Source organism: Miniopterus schreibersii, assembly GCF_964146895.1.
Source record: "Miniopterus schreibersii genome assembly, chromosome: 10".
Lineage (NCBI taxonomy): Eukaryota > Metazoa > Chordata > Mammalia > Chiroptera > Miniopteridae > Miniopterus > Miniopterus schreibersii.
In genome coordinates this window covers 64534005-64552559 of record NC_138110.1, presented here as the reverse complement: position 1 = coordinate 64552559, position 18555 = coordinate 64534005, and the positions used below count along the sequence as shown (strand labels likewise).

Sequence of the window (18555 nt, the reverse complement as noted above, 5' to 3'; positions counted from 1 at the left end):
TCAACAACAAAAAGGTTTGAAGAAGCACAGGCAGAAACCTTCCAGATAGGATGACCAACTTGTCCCAGTTTGCCCGGGACTCTCCTGGTGTTAGCGCTGAGGGTTCCACATTCTGGGAAATACCTCAGTCCTGGGTAGACCACATGGTTGGTCACCCTACTTTGGATCTCTTCTCAGCCCTTCCCTTGCACTTTCCCTTACTCAGCCTGAGTACAGGGAGGCAGAGGAGAAAGGTGTGTCTCTCTCTGGACATCCAATCCCGTAGGGGCTGTCAGCTGCAAGAAATACTGTGGGCATGCATATAGAGTCACATTCCTCCCTGATATCATCCTGAGACCTCAGGAACCCATGCAGTTGTTTAACTTCTTACATCAACTTTAAACATGAAAGAAAAAAACAAAAACTTTTCCCATTACTCTAATACATTGCATATTTTAAATTTCTGTTTGTCCACCATTACCTCCCAAACTTGTCATGTGTACATATTTCTGATATAGATTTCTAACAAATGTGTGATCATAATTCTAGTTTGTGTTGTTTTTCTTCATATATACTTTTGCGTTTTTCTACATAGTCACATTTATCATTTAAGTGACAGGTACACCAACAATAACATGTCGCTCAAGCTTGTTTCTGACAGTGTGGGTAGTGGAATTAACGGGAGCCTTCACTTGAGGGGCTTAGGACTTCAAGACTTCTGTAGTAATAGAGTATTTGGACTTACAAAATAAAAGGCTTCTTAAAGGGTAGTACATGGCATCCTTGTGAGGGAACTATTCTTGTATCTTGACTGTGGGAGTGATTACATAAATCTATGCATAGAATAAAATTGCATAGCACTAAGTACATAGGTGCACACACACAAGTGCATGCGAAACTTATGAAATCTGAGTAAGATCTGTGGGTTATGTCATTGCCAGTTTCCTGGTGGTGCTGTTTTACTATAGCTATGCAAGATGTTACCATTGAGGGAAACTGGTTAAGGGTCCATGGATCTCTCTGTATTGATTCTTATGACTGTACATGAACCTACAGTGATCTTAAAAAGTTAATAAAAATTTTTAACAATAAAAGACTTATAAGATAGCTTTGAAATCCTTGTGAGATACTCAGTAACATGTTAAACATAGTCCATTTTCTTCCTTCCACATCTAAAAGGATACCCCTCCCTCAAAAAAAATCAAAGGAAGAAAATGTCAAGGGAAAAACGGAGGTTGGCAGTTTATGTCTAAGTAGTTTGTACTTGGATACTCATTGATGCCTTCAGGAAGCCATTTGCAAAGATCGCCCCTCACGTAGTGCAAAAAATATGGTAGGAGCACATCAGCTACAGGAAAGGGAAACCCCTTGCAGGGCGAATTGCCTCTAAGTGGTTCAGAATTGCTGTTGTTATCTAGGAGGTTAATGGCAGACTTTTCATTAGTGCCATTTCTTTTCCTGGTTTTAAGTCTTCTGTGACTTCCCTTTGACCAGTGGCTTTCAACATTTTATTTTATTTTTTTACTACAGCCCTTAGTAAGAAATACCTTTTACATCAAAACCCAGGGAGAAAGGGAGGGAGGAAGAAAGATTCAGATATCTATATCTGAAACAAAAGTTTCACGAAACACTTTTCACCCTTGTGTGCTGCACTCACATTTTCTTTCTATTCTTTATATATATATATCTTTATTGATTTCAGAGAGAGGAAAGGAGAGGGAGAAAGAGATAGAAACATCAATGATGAGAGAGTCATTGATTGAGCCCACAACCCGGGCATGTGCCCTGACCAGGAATCGAACCTCGATCTCCTGGATCCTAGGTCGATGCTCAACCTCTGAGCCACGCCCGGCCGGGCTCTATTCTTAATTTTTTAAAATGCTGATTATGGCTTAGTAATTTGAGTTTGTGATTCTTGATCTGTGATTTGGAGAGACACTTCAGGGAGTCTGAAGCTCCCTGGCATAACTTTCAAAGCTCTCCCCATCTGGTTCCATCTGCCTTTCCAGCCCTGCCTCCTCCTTCCCCCTTGAGCTAAGTGGCATATTCATTTCTTGAACCTGCCTCACACTGTCCCATCTCTATGCCTTGACTCTTTCTGTCCTCTCCCTAGTGCCCTTGCCCTTTTTTTCCTGTTCTTTCTTGCATCTTAGCTCCTATAGTCAAACATATATTGTCCATTGTACTGTTAATGTGTAATATCTGTGACTCTTCAGAGTTGCCTGTGAGGTCAGACATGTATCCTAGTTTTCCCCAGTTCAGATGTTACTCCTGTGAATTCTTTCCTCACTTCTGGGTATACTTTTGGCCAGTGTTTTTCAAATTTTTTCATCAAGAGCACAATGAGAAATGTTTTATATTGAATCTAGTATATACATTTGTTGTGTGTATATGTATGAAACAGGAACAAAAGTTTCATGACAACCAGACCGGCATGGCTCGGCAGTTGAGCATTGACCTGTGATCCAGGAGATCGAAGTTCGATTCCCGGTCAGGGCACAGGCCTGGGTTGCGGGCTCGATCCCCAGTGGGCGGTGCGCAGGAGGCAGCTGATGAATGACTCTCTCTCATCATTGATGTTTCTATCTCTCCCTCTCCCTTCTTCTCTCTGAAATCAATAAAGATATATTTTTAAAAAAAAGTTTCATGACATAATGCTATGTGTACTTTAATATTTTGTATTCTCTTTTAGTTATTTCTTTTCTTCAAACCATAACTTGATTTCAAAACCACAAATTGAAAAACATTGATTTAAGCCATCCTTCCCCACTCCGAATGTCATCTGCAGAAAACTCTGTTACAAACTTTTACATTCCATAATAACTGTTAGAAGGAAGCTTGTAATGCCTTAAGACTTGCAAATAGGACCGTGCAGTTAAATAAGCTAAATATATATTAAAAAATTAAAAAATAACTATACACATGTCAATATAGAAACCTTAAAATAATAATGCTTAATAGGAAAGCAAGTTATAAAATGATACTCATGGTATATTATCATTAAGGTACATTAAAAATACATAAAACTACTGTATGTTGTTTTGATACACACACACATACCTATACTGATGTGAATGAGAAATGCCATCTTCACATACTTGCTTCTCGGTAAAAAGGGAGCAGAAATAGGATTGGTGGTGGTTTTTGTTTATATCTTATAAATTTTGCTCTTAACACCAAAATGAGAAGCAAACATGTCAAAACGTTAACATTTGCTAGGTCTAGGTGGTGGTATCAGAGTATCTACCATATAATAATCTTTACCTTTTTATCTGAAATATTTTGTAATAAAAAGGAAAAAAAAGCCTCTGTAATGAAAATTGGCATCTGCTTATAAGCCTCCATTACCTTGCTATCTTATAATGCCGTTATTATGTGGCTCCAAGCTACTTCTCTGAACTGCAGGGCACTTTAGCCATGATCTGTGGTCCCCAATTAATACTCAGACCTAATCTTTCTTGTACTTACATGCCAGACTTGGAGAAGGAGGCTGTAATTTGTAAGTATTTACTGGACAGTGTTTGCAAAGAGTTCAGATAACACTTGGCCTTTTCCCAGGCAGGACTTGGGAGGCCGTCTTCCTGGGCTAGGCTGTTTTCATTTTCATATGGTGAGCTATTCTTTTTTCTGAATTAAGCATTAGGCAGGAGGCATTTGACCTTCAAAGGTCCAGGGGTGTTGGAACCAGAAAGATGATAAGAGCATATGAAGGTCTAGATGGCAACCAGTCCTATGAACTCCTACAGTGTTTGGGCATCACTATTTCCCAAAGAAACAGATACCATCATTTGTAAGATATTTTTAAAAGTGTCTGCCACGCTCATCCTGTAATGGCACAATCACTTGTTTCAACTTGATCTCCAGTCTTAATTTGTTTTCAGTCATATTTTCCCCCAATCATTCTTTGTTTTTATTATTATACTTTTTAAAAAAAAGAATAGTTTTAGGTTTACAGAAAAATTGAGCAGAACATTCCCATATATCTCTTCTCCCTTGCCCACAGTTTCTGCTATTATTAACATCTTGCATTACTGTGGTACATTTGTTATAATTGATGAGCCAATATTAATGTACTGTTATTAACTGAAGTCCGTAATTTACATTAAGGTTTCATTCTTTTTGTTGTACAGTTCTGTGGGTTTTGACAAATGCATAATGTCATGTATCATTATAGTATCGACAGAATAGTTTCACCACCTGACCATTTCATTTTAATCTCTATAGTGCTTATGTCTAGCACAGGGCTTGTAAATGTTATGTGAATGTGCAGTAATGTCTCATCTAAAAAGAAATATGAACAATCAAATTTAGTACAATTTGAAAAACATTTAAAGAAAAACCTGTCACAATCAGAGCCTATCCTAGGAATAAAAGTAAGGTTTAAAATTAGAAAAATGTGGTATAGATCGTTAGTCTGTAAGATAAAAATAATAAAACTCGATATGCAAAGAAAATCAGAATACAAAGCAAAGTTGTTTTAAACCTAGCCCTTTTTAAAATATATATATTTTTATTGATTTCAGAGAGAAGGAAGAGAGAGAGAGAGATAGAAACATCAATGATGAGAGAGAATCGTGGATTGGCTGCCTCCTGCACGCCCCCTACTGGGGATCTAGCTCAAAACCCCTGGCATGTGCCCTGACTGGGAATTGAACTGTGACCTCCATTTTGAGAAAGAGGCTCTCATTGAGATTGTGGAAGCCTCCAAAATAAACAACTGAAAGTCTGTTAAAATCAGTGAGTTCAATGAGCCAACTGAACACGTGATGAAGATACCAAAGTGAACAGATATCCTGTTTATAGGAATAACCCGTTAGAAAAATTAATGGGCTAAAAGAATCCTATTCATAAATAGCAAGCTTAACAAGAAACATGTAGGACCCCTTAAGAAAAGTCAAAATTGTACTAAGACAAAAATCTACTTAAGATTTTATCCTAGTATTGTAATAGTATAAAGTTGCAAACAACCTAAATGTCCACCGAAAGGAGAATGGTTTATTATTTGTACCCCATCCTGTTCCAAAATTATTTTAAGGTAGCTTTCATAATATATACTATGACATGAAAATAAGTGAAGAATTCAGGCAAAGACAAATTTGAGGGATAGACCACAGACTTTATTCTGAGCTTTCTAGCAGCCAAAGTAAAATGATCACGATCAATTATATAATTCATATTCATACCATAAAATACTGAGTTGACTGGAAGGAGCAGCTGTTCCTAGCACTGAGACCAAGGAGAGTTTTCTCGTGGGTCTTCACAAGAAGGTACTTGCCGAGTAGAGAATGATCAGTTTGATAACCTAATGAAACAAACAGCACCCAACTTTGTAGAGCTGTTTCTTACTGAATTCCTTGCTAATGGGCCACAGCACCAGTGAACAGTTTGGTAAGGAGTATTTTCGGTGGAGTGAGGCGTGTGTGATGGTTATGGCTGGAATCAACACGAATATCGTTCAGTGCACCCTGAGGGGCAACTCTATGGAGTAATACGTTTTAGAGACTAAACTTGTGGTTCTCGGTGGGGGTGTTGTGTCACCCTGGTGTCCTATGAATCTTCACAGATTGACTACACTGAATTTTTATCAGTGTGTTACATTTATTTTTGCTACAGCTGAGAATCCACACTGCTAAGAAGTCTGTCATATGGTGGTGTGGGATATGAATGCAGCAGTCACCAGGGAGGCCAGGCAAGGAGGCGCGAGGTGCCATTTAGGCTGGCACTAAAAAATATTTAACGTGAATGAACTGAACAGTCTCTGTAAATATTCTCTAAAATTAGATTTTGGCAAGTGCTGTGTAGAACAAGTAGGCTGTTTCCGTGAAATATAGGTTCATATTTTTTAATAGTTGACTAATGGAATTAACCTCTGATGAGGTGAGTTGCTAGAGGGCTAGCTTACCTAAAGATTTTCTTCAAAAAACAATTTGAGGTTTGATCCAAAACATGTTGGAAAGGGTAGTCAAGGTACCCAAATTTCTACACAGTAGAGCATAGCCACATTAATACTAAGTTTGGAAGAATTGATTTGCAAAAAAAAAAAAAAAAAAAGGTTGTAAGGTATCCATATAACTTCCTGGCAAATCCTTCAAGGTAAATGGTGACCAAGTAGACAGTAACCAGGGTAGTTTGGGAAGGTTTGGAATGTGAGTCCCAGCTTTACCTTTCTTTGAGCCTCAGTTTCTTCATCTGCAAAATAAGGATATTAGTACCTACTTTAGGGCTAAGCCCTTGGTAAGATTTAAATCTAATCAAATCCCTGATAGTCTCCTCTAAGCCATTTTGTAGATGTGCCTCCCTGGCCAGTGGTGTGTTTTTACTATTAGAGGGTCCTTGCCTGATGACTCACTAGAAGAGTGAGCCCTGTGTTTGCTGAGACACAGTGTAGATAAGACCTTTTAAATTATTGCATTGATTGGTGGGACAATCAGATTCTTTCCTTTCAGGTATCTGAGGTGGAATTTTAAAAAATTATGAGAGCCCGGCCGGGCGTGGCTCAGAGGTTGAGCATCGACCTAGGATCCAGGAGATCGGGTTTCGATTCCTGGTCAGGGCACATGTCCGGGTTGCGGGCTAGACAGCCAATCAATGACTCTCCCATCACTGATGTTTCTATCTCTCTCTCTCTCCCTCCTTTCCTCTCTCTGAAATCAATATATACTTTAAAAAAAAAAAAAAAAGATAAAAAATTATGAGATAACAGAAGTTTGAAGGCCCTTTGTTCCGCCTTGTCCCTCTCATCCTGGTCATCTCTCAAGTCCAACCGCAGAAGCAGATCTCTATGCCAGAGGTTAAAGGCAAAGGGCAGGTATCCTGAGGGTAGTTGCAATCTGGGCAACTCCATCTCATGCTACCATTTACCTCTGAGTTGGATACTCAGATACATTTTAAAGACTTTTCCATTTGACTTTATACTCATAGGAAAGCTCTTTGTCATGGCTCTAAGAAGATCCTGCCCAGCTTGTTCTGGTCTTGGCATTTAGGTTCTCAGAGAAATTAATTTCGTGACGTGTAGAATAAATTAAAGTTAAAAGACTACATTGTGCCCTGGCCAGTGTGGCTCAGTTGGCTGTGTATTGTTGCATGCACTGAAAGGTTGCTGGTTCAATTCCTGGTCAGGGCACATGCCCAGGTTGTGGGCTGTGGGGGGCATGCAGGAGGCAGCTCAATGTTCTACTTTCACATCAGTGTTTCTCTCCCTCTCCCTCTCTCTCTAAAAAAATTTAAAAAATAAAATCTTAAGAAAATATTTTAAAACAACAAAAAGACCACATTGTGAAATGTCTAAGAAAATAGCAAGGAGATAGGAATGATGTAAATGTTGGTGAAATCGGTGCCTCCCATGAGGAAATCAAATCCATACTTCAAGGAATTGGCATTGTTACCTCTGCCAGAGTTTGTTATTTCTCCCTGAAAGAAAAAAGACCTAAGATGTGCTGTGGGGATAGAGATGATTGCAAACTAGTGGTCCTTTATCTTACTAATAGTAACCACCTTACAGCACTTTTTAAAAAAATATGTTTTTATTGATTTCAGAGAGAGAAAGGAAGAGGGGGAGAGAGAGAGAGAAACATGAATGATGAGAGTCATTGATTAGCCGCCTCCTGCATGCCCCATGCTAGGGATCAAGCCTGCAACCTGGTCATGTGCCCTGACCGGGAATCAAACTATGATTTCCTGGATCATAGGTCAGTGCTCAACTGCTGAGCCACACCGGCCAGGCACAGCATTTTTCTATGATAGCAAAGTTTCTCTCTTTTCTCTTACCAAAGCTCTTCCCATCAAGGCAATAGAGAACTCCTTGTGGCAATGTATATACACACACATACAGGGTGGGGCAAAAGTAGGTTTATAGTTGCTCACATGGAAAATACAATAATAAATAATAAAACAAGAATAAACTTTTGAGTACTCACAACTGTAAACCTACTTTTGCCCCACCCTGTATATTCATATATGCAGAAATGTGTGTGTGTACATATATATATATATATATATATATATGTACACACACATGCAAATACTGTAATAGTATTATAAAGGAGAAATTTTTTTGAAAAGTTTAATAAAATTGATAGACCTCTAGCAACACTTAGGAAAAAAATAGAAGACACATATTATCAATATCATGAATGTAAAAGGAGATACCTCTGCAGTTTAAAGGAGGAATTTTTGTGACAATAAAATTTATTCTCATGTATAAATGTTTGGGTATGACCATACTGGAAGGCATAAAGAAGTAATCAGAAGCTTTTACCAAGATGTAGAATCATCTAGAATGTAGACAGACTATCAAGTGTATTAGCGTTACTCTCGGTGATGTATGTGGTTTTCAGATATGATAAACACCTTTTGGTAAAGATCTGGACAAAACCAAGTGCAATCTTCCTATGACTTACATGGAAATTCCCTTCCTAGAAAATTTAGCATATATTAAAACCATGTTAAATTGACTTTGTATTTATAGGTAAAACTGTGTTAGGGACTAGGCTGAGGTAAATAAATACTTAAAAGTCCCATGGCAGATCTTCACTGTGCAAAAATTGCCCGCTAAAATATTACAGGACACCCAACATGCCTGGCTCCTGCAAGGGGCACCTACTGATCATGACAGCAAAGATCCCAAAGGGTGGCCCTGTCCCTGTTTTTCATGGTCTTGTTCGCCAGATGGAAAAGCATGGAATAGTTGCCTAGCCTCACCCAAGGAGTTCAGATCCTTTGGACAAGTTTGCCACTGGGAGGGATTTTCTTAGTGGCTTCCCTACATCTCTAGAGAGAGTATGAAAGGCTATTGGACATTGGTTATTTTTTTCTTCCAACTTTATTGCACTGTAATTGACATATAACATTGTGAAAGTTTAAGATGTACAACATTATTTATTTATATACTGCAAAATGACTACTGTAATAAATTAGTTAACATCCATCACTTTACATGTTTTTTTCTGGTGATGAGAACTTTTAAGATCTACTCTCTTGGCAGTTTTAAATATACAGTGTAGTATTGTTTACTGTAGTCACTATATTATACATCATATCTTTAGAATTTATTTCTTTTATGATTAGATGTTTGTACCTTTTGATCACCTTTACCTGTTTCCCCCACCCTGGACATTGGTCATTAAAATGACTATTTGGATTAGCTGTCCTATTAAGGTGTTTCCAACCCTAAGATTTTCTATTTCTCAGTAATGTTGATTTTTACTTTTCTTGCAGAGCTGACAGGCTCTTGCCTCCACTGGGTCTTTAGAACAGCTGCCAGCCCAAGAACCAGCAGTCTTTGCCATCCTGCTCAGTCTGCAGTAGAAGCCTCCTCCACAATTTTTCAGTGGCTGATTTCCCCCCCGCATCACATGTAAGATAAAAAGATCCTGAGTATAGGCCATGAGAGGTGCGAGTATGAAAGTTTTTGTTGTTGCCCTGTTTGATTCTCTTCTCTTAAGAATCAACTCCTAAAAGTTTAGAATTGAATCTTAACTTGTCTAATACCAAGTTTTATTTTTTATTTAAGGCTGTTTCTGATGCTTGGAAGCTGTCCTTTCAGCCACAAAGATGGTAATAAATCTTTGCCTCCCGCAGTTCAGACCAAGAATTTACTGCAACAAGGTAAAGAAAACAAGTATATACACATAAACAACACACTATATCTGTTTTTCATGTTTTCCCCACTTCCTGCTGTGTATAGCGAACTTAAGTCAGGCTTGATGTGCTTTCACCCTCGTTTTGGACTCCACCAGGTGCCTTTAGATAACATTGGACCAGGCCGCACCTCTTGGTTTCGACAGCTTCCGCGCAAGGCGGGCTGCGACTCACTCTGTGGATGGTTGCATTCAGTTTACTTTTCCCTCCGATAATAACTTTAATTTCACTCAGAGTCAGTGAAGGTAGAAATACTCTTCCTCCCCCACCCCCAGTCCTTATAGCTTCAAATGCTAGAAACAGCGGTTTGTATTTGCTGTTTGTATTCCTTGTTCTTTATATGAATTAAACCGCCTCCCCTTTTGTACAAGAAGGGTGTTTCCACAGCTCAGAGCAGGAGAGAAGGGGAGCTCTAAGGGGAGAATTGAACCCTCCCCTAACTTGGAGTTTCTGTACTCAGCATACTCTTTTAGGTTCCGAGATTGTTAAGCTGATTCCTTTGGACAAAGACATCGTAAAATTTCCATTGGTTATAACAAGTATTAGAAATATTAAAAGGGGAAGGTTATTTACAGTCTCATCTTCTGCACATTCACTGTTTTAAATTTCCCATCATTTTTTGAGATCTTTGTCCCTGTGCACACTTTTTTTAAAAACCAAGTTCCATCATTCATAGATTTATAAGAAGCTTATTTGTTATGCCTTCCTAGGGAACTTTTTGTCATGGGTAGTCCAAATACAAAATTGAGAACTTTAATGAACATCTTTTCCCCCCCTTAAATATGTATGTTTTCATTTTCTGAAAGAAAAACCCAGAAATGTATCTGCCCTCTTTTCACAGAAATGTTATTTTGAAGGGATTTTGGTTGGATTGGGCAGAGTTTTGTTGCCCATATTTTTTAAGAATGGACAGTACTTGGGGACACCATTGCCCTTAGCTTTTGACCTGATCTTGGATGCCTGCAAAACAACCCAGGAGAATTTGAGATACTAGAGGAAATTTTAAATTAGGAACTTAGATTTTCTTTAAAGCATTTTCGTAGAAGCAGCAAGTTCTTGAAAACTAGTTGTCTTCATTTGGATCTCAAGTCAGTTTGTCTCATATTTGTCATTAAATCTAGATATCAGCTGATGGCTACGAAGTAGAAAATCTTATCTCTGAAGACCTCACAAAGAGAAGTCATGGTTTTAGGACAGAGTATTTTATTAAGCCACCAGTCTATGTGACAGTTTCCTTTCCCTTCAACGTGGAAATCTGTAGGATTAACATAGACCTCACAGCTGGGGGAGGCCAAAATGTCACTGGCCTGGAAATGTACACGTCTGCCTTACCCAGCAAGACATCTTGGAATACCCCTGAGTGCCAGACTCTGTGCCCAGCCGAGCTGTCCATCCCAGACAAGGAGGCGTTCACCATGGTAGGCAAAGTCTTGTTGAAAAACCAAAACCAAGTGGTGTTTAGCCACAGGGGCTTCAAGGCCAGGCCACCATTTGACCCGATGGAAGCCACACTCCCCTCCCCTGCTGTTGTGGCCCAGGAGCTCTGGAATAAAGGACCTCTTTCCCTTAGCCACGTGGCCCATCTCAAGATCTGTATCACCCATGTGACAGGCAGTGGCATCCCTTGCATCAAACGGTTGGAAGTATGGGGTCAGCCCGCCAAAACCTGCCCTCAAGAGGTGATAGATAGTGTCCTGCTGGTTGCCTCAGAGAGCCTCCCTCAGGACTTGGCTCTGCAGGCGCCAGCCTTGCCCATGGAGAGTGACTGTGATCCTGGGGGCCAGTCTGAGGGCCAGCAGGCCCCCTCCAGCCTGCAGAAGCTGGCTGAGGTAATTCAGGATGTGCCTGAGGAGTTCCTGGATCCCATCACCTTGGAAATCATGCCTTGCCCCATGCTGCTGCCCTCAGGCAAGGTCATCGACCAGAGCACGCTGGAGAAGTGTAACCGCAGCGAAGCCACATGGGGCCGAGTGCCCAGTGACCCTTTCACAGGGGTAGCCTTTACTCCACACTCGCAGCCCCTGCCTCACCCCACCCTGAAGGCCCGGATCGACCATTTCCTGCTCCAGCATTCCATCCCTGGCTGCCACCTGCTTGGGAGAACACAGACTGCATTGGCATTGACCCCTTCCTCCATTGCTCTGCCATCTCGGAAAAGGAAGATGGAGCAGGCTGAGCATGCCCCAGACAGCAGGCTTGGTGTAAATGCTTCCTGTTTTTCTACCACAAGCCTTCTGGTCTCGCCTACTACCTCAGAGCACACTGCTAAGAAAATGAAAGCTGCCAGTGAGCTTGGTCTGACACACATGGACTGCTCAACAGGTAATCCACCATCCTGTGTCCATGCCTGTTGTAATCTTTACTCCTCCCAGGTGATACTTGGCACTATTGCCCTTTGTTTTTGCTTTGCCAGCTTAAATTACCCCGAAAGTTACTGGCTTAAAGCACCACACATTCAATACTTCATAGCTTCTCGAGTCAGGAATCTAGGTGTTGCTTGGCTGGATCATCTGCTTCAGGCTCTTCCAAGGCTGCTGTCAAAATGTTGGTGGGGCTGCAGTCATCCCCAGGCTTGGCTAGGGAAGGATTCACATCCAAGCTCACTTACGTGGTTGTTGCAGGATTCAGTTCCATGTTGAATTGTTGCACTGGAGGCTTCACTTCTTTGTTGGCTGGTGATTGGAGACTATACTCAATTCCTTGCCATGTGGGCCTCTCAAGGGCAGCACACAACATGGTAGCTGTGTACACAGGAGTATGCAAACACAGTGGAAGTTGGTCTTGTATAATCTAATCATGGAAATGACATCCCTTCACTTTTGCTGTATTTTGTGAAAAACAAGTCACTAGCCTTGGTTGGTGTGGCTCAGTGGTTGAGCATCGACCTAGGATCCAGGAGATCGAAATTCGATTCCAGGTCAGGGCACATGCCCAGGTTGCGGGCTTGATCCCTGGTAGGGGGTGTGCAGGAGGCAGCCAATCAATGACTCTCATCATTGATGCTTCTGTCTCGCTCCCTCTCCCTTTCTCTCCCTGAAATCAATAAAGATATATTTAAAACAAACAACAAGTAACTTAAAGTCCAGCCCACTCTCAAGGGAGGGGGTACCCAAGGGCACGAGTAGTAAGAGGTGGGGTTGATTAGGACCCATTTCACATACTCTTCCACACCATTTATTCCTGTCTTATTCACTATGTTTATCTGAGACTGGTGGTTGAATTTTATCTAATGCCTTTTCAGAATCAATGGAAATGAAACTATGATTTTTCGTCCTTAGATCTTTTAATGTGAGAAAGTACATTAATAGACTTCTTAATGTTGAACCATTGCTGCATTCCTGGAGTAAACTCCATTTGGTCACGCTTCCTTTAATGGGCTGCTTGATTGTGTTTGCTAGTGTTTTATTTAGGATTTTGCATTTATTAGACTGTACTGTAGTGTGTGTGTGCCTGTGCCTATGCCTGTGCACATGCACGTGCACCATATTTGGTCAGGTTGCATATGGATGATTTCTTTGCTTCATAAGACAAATTAGAAGTTTTCTTTTTCTAAACTCTGAAACAATTTAATAATATTAGCATCATTTACTCTTTGTTAATCCTCACCTGAGGATATTTTTCCCCTTGATTTTAGAGAGTGAAAGGGAGGGAGGGAGAGTGGGGGGGAGAGAGAAAAAACCTCCAGAAACGTCAATGTGAGAAAGATGTGTCGACTGGTTGCCTCCCGCACGGGCCCCAACCAGCCAGAGATCAAACCTGCAACCCAGGTGTGTGTCCTTGACCGGGAATCGAACCCGAGACCCTTGGGTGCAGAGGCCAGTGCTCTAACCACTGAACACAGTGCCCAAGGTCCATAATTTACACTCATTCCCTGTGGCTACTGGGAGCTAACTCTTTGACAGTCTTTTCTATTTCTTTATGAAACTTTGTCTGTTTAGAGTTTATTCTTTTAATTTCTTCTTTTACTCTAAAAGGCCTGTGCAGGTAGGAGGCTTAAAGGTTACATCTGTGTCTTCTCTGGTTTTGAGTGTAAATTATAGTTAACATGACTCCCAGAAACTCCTGGAAGCATCTGAAGTGTGATGGGCGAGACCAGGAGAAAGGTTTTTAGACCTAGATGTCTGTGGAGGTCTCCACTGGTGTGGCCTTGACAGATTTGTTGGTGACACAGGACCGTGCTGACCAGTGGTCCTTGAAGGGGTCCGAGCTGATGTCCTGTGTCCTATAAACTGTAGACAAAAATACTTCACTCCTCACTGTGGGCAGTTTAGTGGACCAGGCAGGTGTCCCCTCCGCCCCTTGCCTTTACCCTGAGCTCATTGCTTGGCTTTCTGCAGACCACAGAGTGAAGGCTTCTTCATAGTGGAGTGGGCAGAGTGAGGTCTTCATTGTTCCACTCAGTAATAACTGCTTTGCTTTACCCAACAGGAGAGAGTGCAGGCCAGCAACCCTGCAGTGCGGTGGGGTCTCCAGAAGGAAGGAGATGGAAAGAGCAGATTAAGGTTGCTGGGGAGGAGGTCGGGACAGAGAGCAGGGCCTGGGGCTGTCATTTCCTGGCCAGCAGGGAGGCCTTCAGAAAGTAGGGTGCAGTTCTGCAGGTGAGCCACAAGGTGGCCCCTGCCTGCCTGGCAGTTGTCCAGGAGGAGGAAAGCTAGTGCAGAGCCCCAGAACCCAGAAAGCCATGTGGGGTGTGTAGCAACTGCCAGGGTCCCCAGGCGTTAACTCTGGTATTCTGTCATCATAATCCACTAGTAGACATTGGGGAGGACTTTTTTTACATTTGTGTCCCTTTAAAGTTGGAAGTACTGTTTTTGTAGTCCCCAGTGGACTTCGTGTTTTGGTCTTTTCTTTTGCTGAATCTTTCTCTGGATATTGTTGTCTGTGCATCTCTCTACAGGGCCAGTGTCCCATGAGCAGAAGCTGTCGCAAAGCCTGGAAATTGCTTTGACATCAACCCTTGGCTCTATGCCCTCCTTCACGGCACGGTTGACCAGGGGACAGCTCCAGCACCTCGGCACAAGAGGGACCAGCACTTCCTGGAGAGCAGGGACTGGCCCGGGTAACAGGGGTCCCATCCACCTCCTTGGAGCCCTTGGATGGGATGCTGGGCCATGCCTCTGGGGTGCTCTGGACCTTCATGCCCAGCTCCTTAGCTCCAACACCCAAGCCTAGGGGGAGAACCTGGTCTCTTTCCTTTTCCAGGGGGAGCTGAGGAGCTGCCTGTGAAGTCTGACTCTTCACAAGAAAGGCTCCTTCCCTCCCTCCCTCTCTTCCTTTTTAAAGTATGTCTTTATTGATTTCAGAGAGAGGAAGGGAGAGGGGGAGAGAGAGAGAAACATCAATGATGAGAGTCATTGATCAGCTGCCTCCTGCGCGCCCCCTACTGGGGATCGAGCCCGCACTCTGGGCATGTGCCCTGACCGGGAATTGAAACCGTGACCTCCTGGTTCATGGGTCGACGCTCAACCACGCTGCCCGGGCTTGTGTGTTTTTTAAGTAAGATATAATGTAAATTGTTCTGTCCTGAGGACTTTTGTTTTTCCCTCTTCCTCAGGTTATTTTGTATCTAAGTGCGAAGTTTGGGGTTGAGTATGTCATCTTCATCTCTTTCTAGTAATATTTTCTTAGTCTTGGAAAAGAATAGTGGTAGCTTATTGAGCCAATTTTTGCCTAAAATGAACTTGGGACATTAGATGATGGAGTCGATTAGGATACAAATTGAGAGAAGCTGACTGGAAGGCGGGGTACCCTCTCCAAGATGGAGCCTGGCGGGCTGATGATGGGCGCACACTTCCTCCTCCTGCCCAGAGCCCGGCCCTCCTCTTGTTGTCCTCACTTCCTTCTCTTTGTTTCCATCCTGACCATTCCCCAAAACATGTCTTGTCTAAATGACCACATTTCCATAACCATAAATACAATAGTCACTGATCCTCTGAGCAATGCCTGACGTGGCTGAGCAGCCCTCCTTCTCTCGGCCTTCTAGATGTTACACTTTCTCCCCATTTTCAATGGTCCCTCTTCAGTTTCCATTGCCGACTCTCTTCTCTTCAATACTCTGGTCCTGGACCCTCTTCTCTTTGTTACCCAAGTGAGAGCCCACTTGGCCAGTGACTGCCCGCGTTCACCTGTAGCTTTGAACTTTCCTGGAACTCAGACCCCTCTCTCCCTCACAGCTGCTTGGTGCCTCCACGTGGAAAACTCATGAATATCTTGAGTGAATGTTTTAACTTAGAACTGCTCCAAAGTGTCCCCCACTCCCACCCCCTGTCACACCATCAAGGGCAAAGAGCAGCATCTTCTACCCTTTGGTCAGGCCTGTAATGTGCAGGTCATCCTTAGTTGTCCTTCAGTGTCCTCACACTGACATTCTGTTCAGCATCAGATCTTGGTCACATTCCAGAGTGGATCTCAGAGTGGCCTTCTGCTCCGCTGCCCTTCCTGCTGCACTCCCCAGACTCCTGTAGCAGCCCCTGCTGCTTCCTAACAGCCACACTTTCCTTACCATAGCCCATCATCCTCACAGGAGCCAGAGATACTTTGTCATGGAAACTAGATCATGGTCCTTCACTGCTTAGAATTCCTCCATCGCATTCCATTGAACTTGGAATAAAATTGAAACTCCTGCTGCCTGTGAGGTCCTGCATGCTCCAGCCCCTGCCCTCCCCCTACTGTCTCATCTGGAGCTGCACTGCCACGTGTCACACTCCTGTCTCCTTTCTTTAATGGGCAGCATTCTTGTGCTTGCTGTCTTGTTCACTCTGCATGGCCGGCCCCTTTTCCTTCTTAGGGCTCTTTCCCAAGAGGCTGTCCTTGCCCTCTCCAGAGGGGCATGGACTGGAAGAGAGAAAGCAGCCTCCTTAGGCAAGGGCCAGGGGAGAAGGAAGCACAGGTGCAGCCTGGGGCAGGGCAGGGGGTGGTGGCAGGATCTCCCCACCGTGGCTCTCATTCAGGAGGTGCTCTGGGAAGTGTGGAGGGAGGGAAAGCCAGCAGCACAGGCAGGGGGATCGACGGTTGGGGAGGTGAGCTGCCGGGCTACAGGGCTAAAGAAAAGCAGGCCTCAGGCTCAGCTGGCAGGTCTGCTGCAGACAGACCTCAACCCTGCCCCTCTAGTGATTTCTCTACCTGCTTGACCCTCTCAACCCTGATACCAGACCATTTTCTGCTTTTTCCTTTTCTTGTCGTATCTCACCTTTCTTGTAATTTATCAAGGTTAATTTGTCAGGGTGAGCTTGTCCCTTGTTCTGGCCTTGGGAGCTTGTCCCAGGGGAGAGTGCATCTTGTTGGGAGACTGGGAGGAAGGGCCCAGTGCTGCCTGGCTGCCCTCAGAAGCCAGCTTTTTTTGAGCATTTATGGGATCACCAAGATTTGATGATCTTGAGGAGGCCTTCAGGTTCCCTAGCTCCCTGGTACCTCTATTCTCAGACCAGCCAGAGGTGGCCTAGGGAGGGATGCAGCCAGGCTGCTGCAGGGTTAGAGCATGGGGCAGCTTCTCATCTCACTCCAGGCATGTGCCCTGCCTCCAGGATGGAGCTTGGGCTAGGGGCAGCTTTCCCTAACCCTGGCCTGTTTTCCTCCCTGATTTACCAGAGCAGCCTGGGAGCGTCCTGGGCCCCGAGTGTGCCTCCTGCAAAAGAGTATTTTCTCCCTACTTCAAAAAGGAGCCTGTGTACCAGCTTCCCTGTGGTCATCTCCTGTGCCGGCCCTGCCTGGGTGAGAAGCAGCGCTCCCTGCCCATGACATGTGCAGCCTGCCAGCAGTCATTCGCCAGCCAGGACGTGCTGCGGGTCCACTTCTGAGTGACTGGCCTCAACCCGAGAAGACCTGTTGTTGGGAGGAGCAGAAGTGGGGATCAAAGCCCCTCAGGCGCTGAGGGGCTTTCCTTTTCCAAGGGCTTTCCCTTTATTGCCTCCCACAGTGTAGCACAGCCAGGGAATGAGGGGTGTGGGAGGGGGCACTCCACTCCTGCTCAAGTGGCAATAGGGTAACAGAGCCATACTGGGCCTCGGAGGGATGCCCCTGCTCTCCTGTACCTCCCTGCCACCCCTCCTTCTACCAGAGCCCAGGGCCCGCTACAGCCAGCCCACCCTGCTGAGAGCCTCCAAGTTATTTGCCCCCCTGTGCCCCCCCCACATGTGTGCCTCCCCCATCCGGCAGGGTGGATGTGAGTGGGCACAGCAGACTGTGGCTCGGGGTCTCAGAGAGAGCTTCCACCTTCAGTGTCACCCAAAAGTGGACTGACCATCACGGGGGTCTGTGGAGTGAATGACTCAGCCCCCAACTAGCAGACTATGTAGAGCCTTAATAAAGCGGTGGTTGACGTCTGCTGTCGGCCTCCTCCTGATGATTGTCTGCCTGTGTCATACTCCTGTCCCCCTCCTGCACCCATACAAAGTGGAATTGTCACAGGGCAGCCGTGACATAAGCAGTCAGGCTGTAATTCGGTCAGATGCGTGCTGTGTGAGGGTTTGTAGGTGTGTGTGTGGGTGGGGAGGCGGTTGAGCATCCTTGGGGCTGGGTGCCAGCACACACTTTGCTGTGTGACAGCAGAGCTGCTGCCCTCTGAGGGGAAGGCGCCTTTTCTGCCTCGGGCCCATTGCAGGAAACCTACTTGTTTGTAAGCTGCATTTTTTTCCATTCAAAATTTAGTTTTATGGAGTCCCAGAGAGTAAATATGTATTCTTACAATTGTTTACTATACAGAATAGATTCTAGTCACTAGAGGACCGTCAGTGAAAAACTGCACCGTGCCTTTCTCTCTTCTGAGCATGTCTAGGAAGGAGCAGTGCAGAGAGGCTTCATACTTTATCCTTGAGATTCCATCCCAGGCTCCTGTGGACAGGCCATGGGGCCCCTCTGGCCACCCAGGGCTCTGAGCTACCTCCCCTTCCCATAGGCCTGCGGTCCTGCTCCTGAGGGGGACCCTTAGGGATGGAGGCT

At 44.0% G+C, this 18555-nt stretch overlaps 1 protein-coding gene across 7 annotated transcripts in view; it reads left to right on the top strand.

Annotated features, from left to right (window-relative positions):
* UBOX5 (U-box domain containing 5) overlaps positions 1–17962 on the top strand; it is a 34147-nt gene extending 16185 nt beyond the window's left edge. For 2 of the 7 annotated variants that reach the window (XM_081149818.1, XM_081149817.1), the window contains 5 exons: positions 9196–9334; positions 9491–9585; positions 10740–11940; positions 14516–14677; positions 17206–17962. In XM_081149818.1, the coding sequence (XP_081005944.1) occupies positions 9532–9585; positions 10740–11940; positions 14516–14677; positions 17206–17414 (1626 nt within the window). In that variant the 5' untranslated portion in view covers positions 9196–9334; positions 9491–9531 and the 3' untranslated portion in view covers positions 17415–17962. Of the gene's footprint in view, positions 1–9195; positions 9371–9490; positions 9586–10739; positions 11941–14515; positions 14678–17205 lie in introns of all 7 variants that reach the window. The other 5 variants (XM_081149822.1, XM_081149823.1, XM_081149819.1 and 2 more) reach the window with 3 other exon arrangements.
* The last annotated feature ends 593 nt before the right edge of the window (positions 17963–18555 follow it).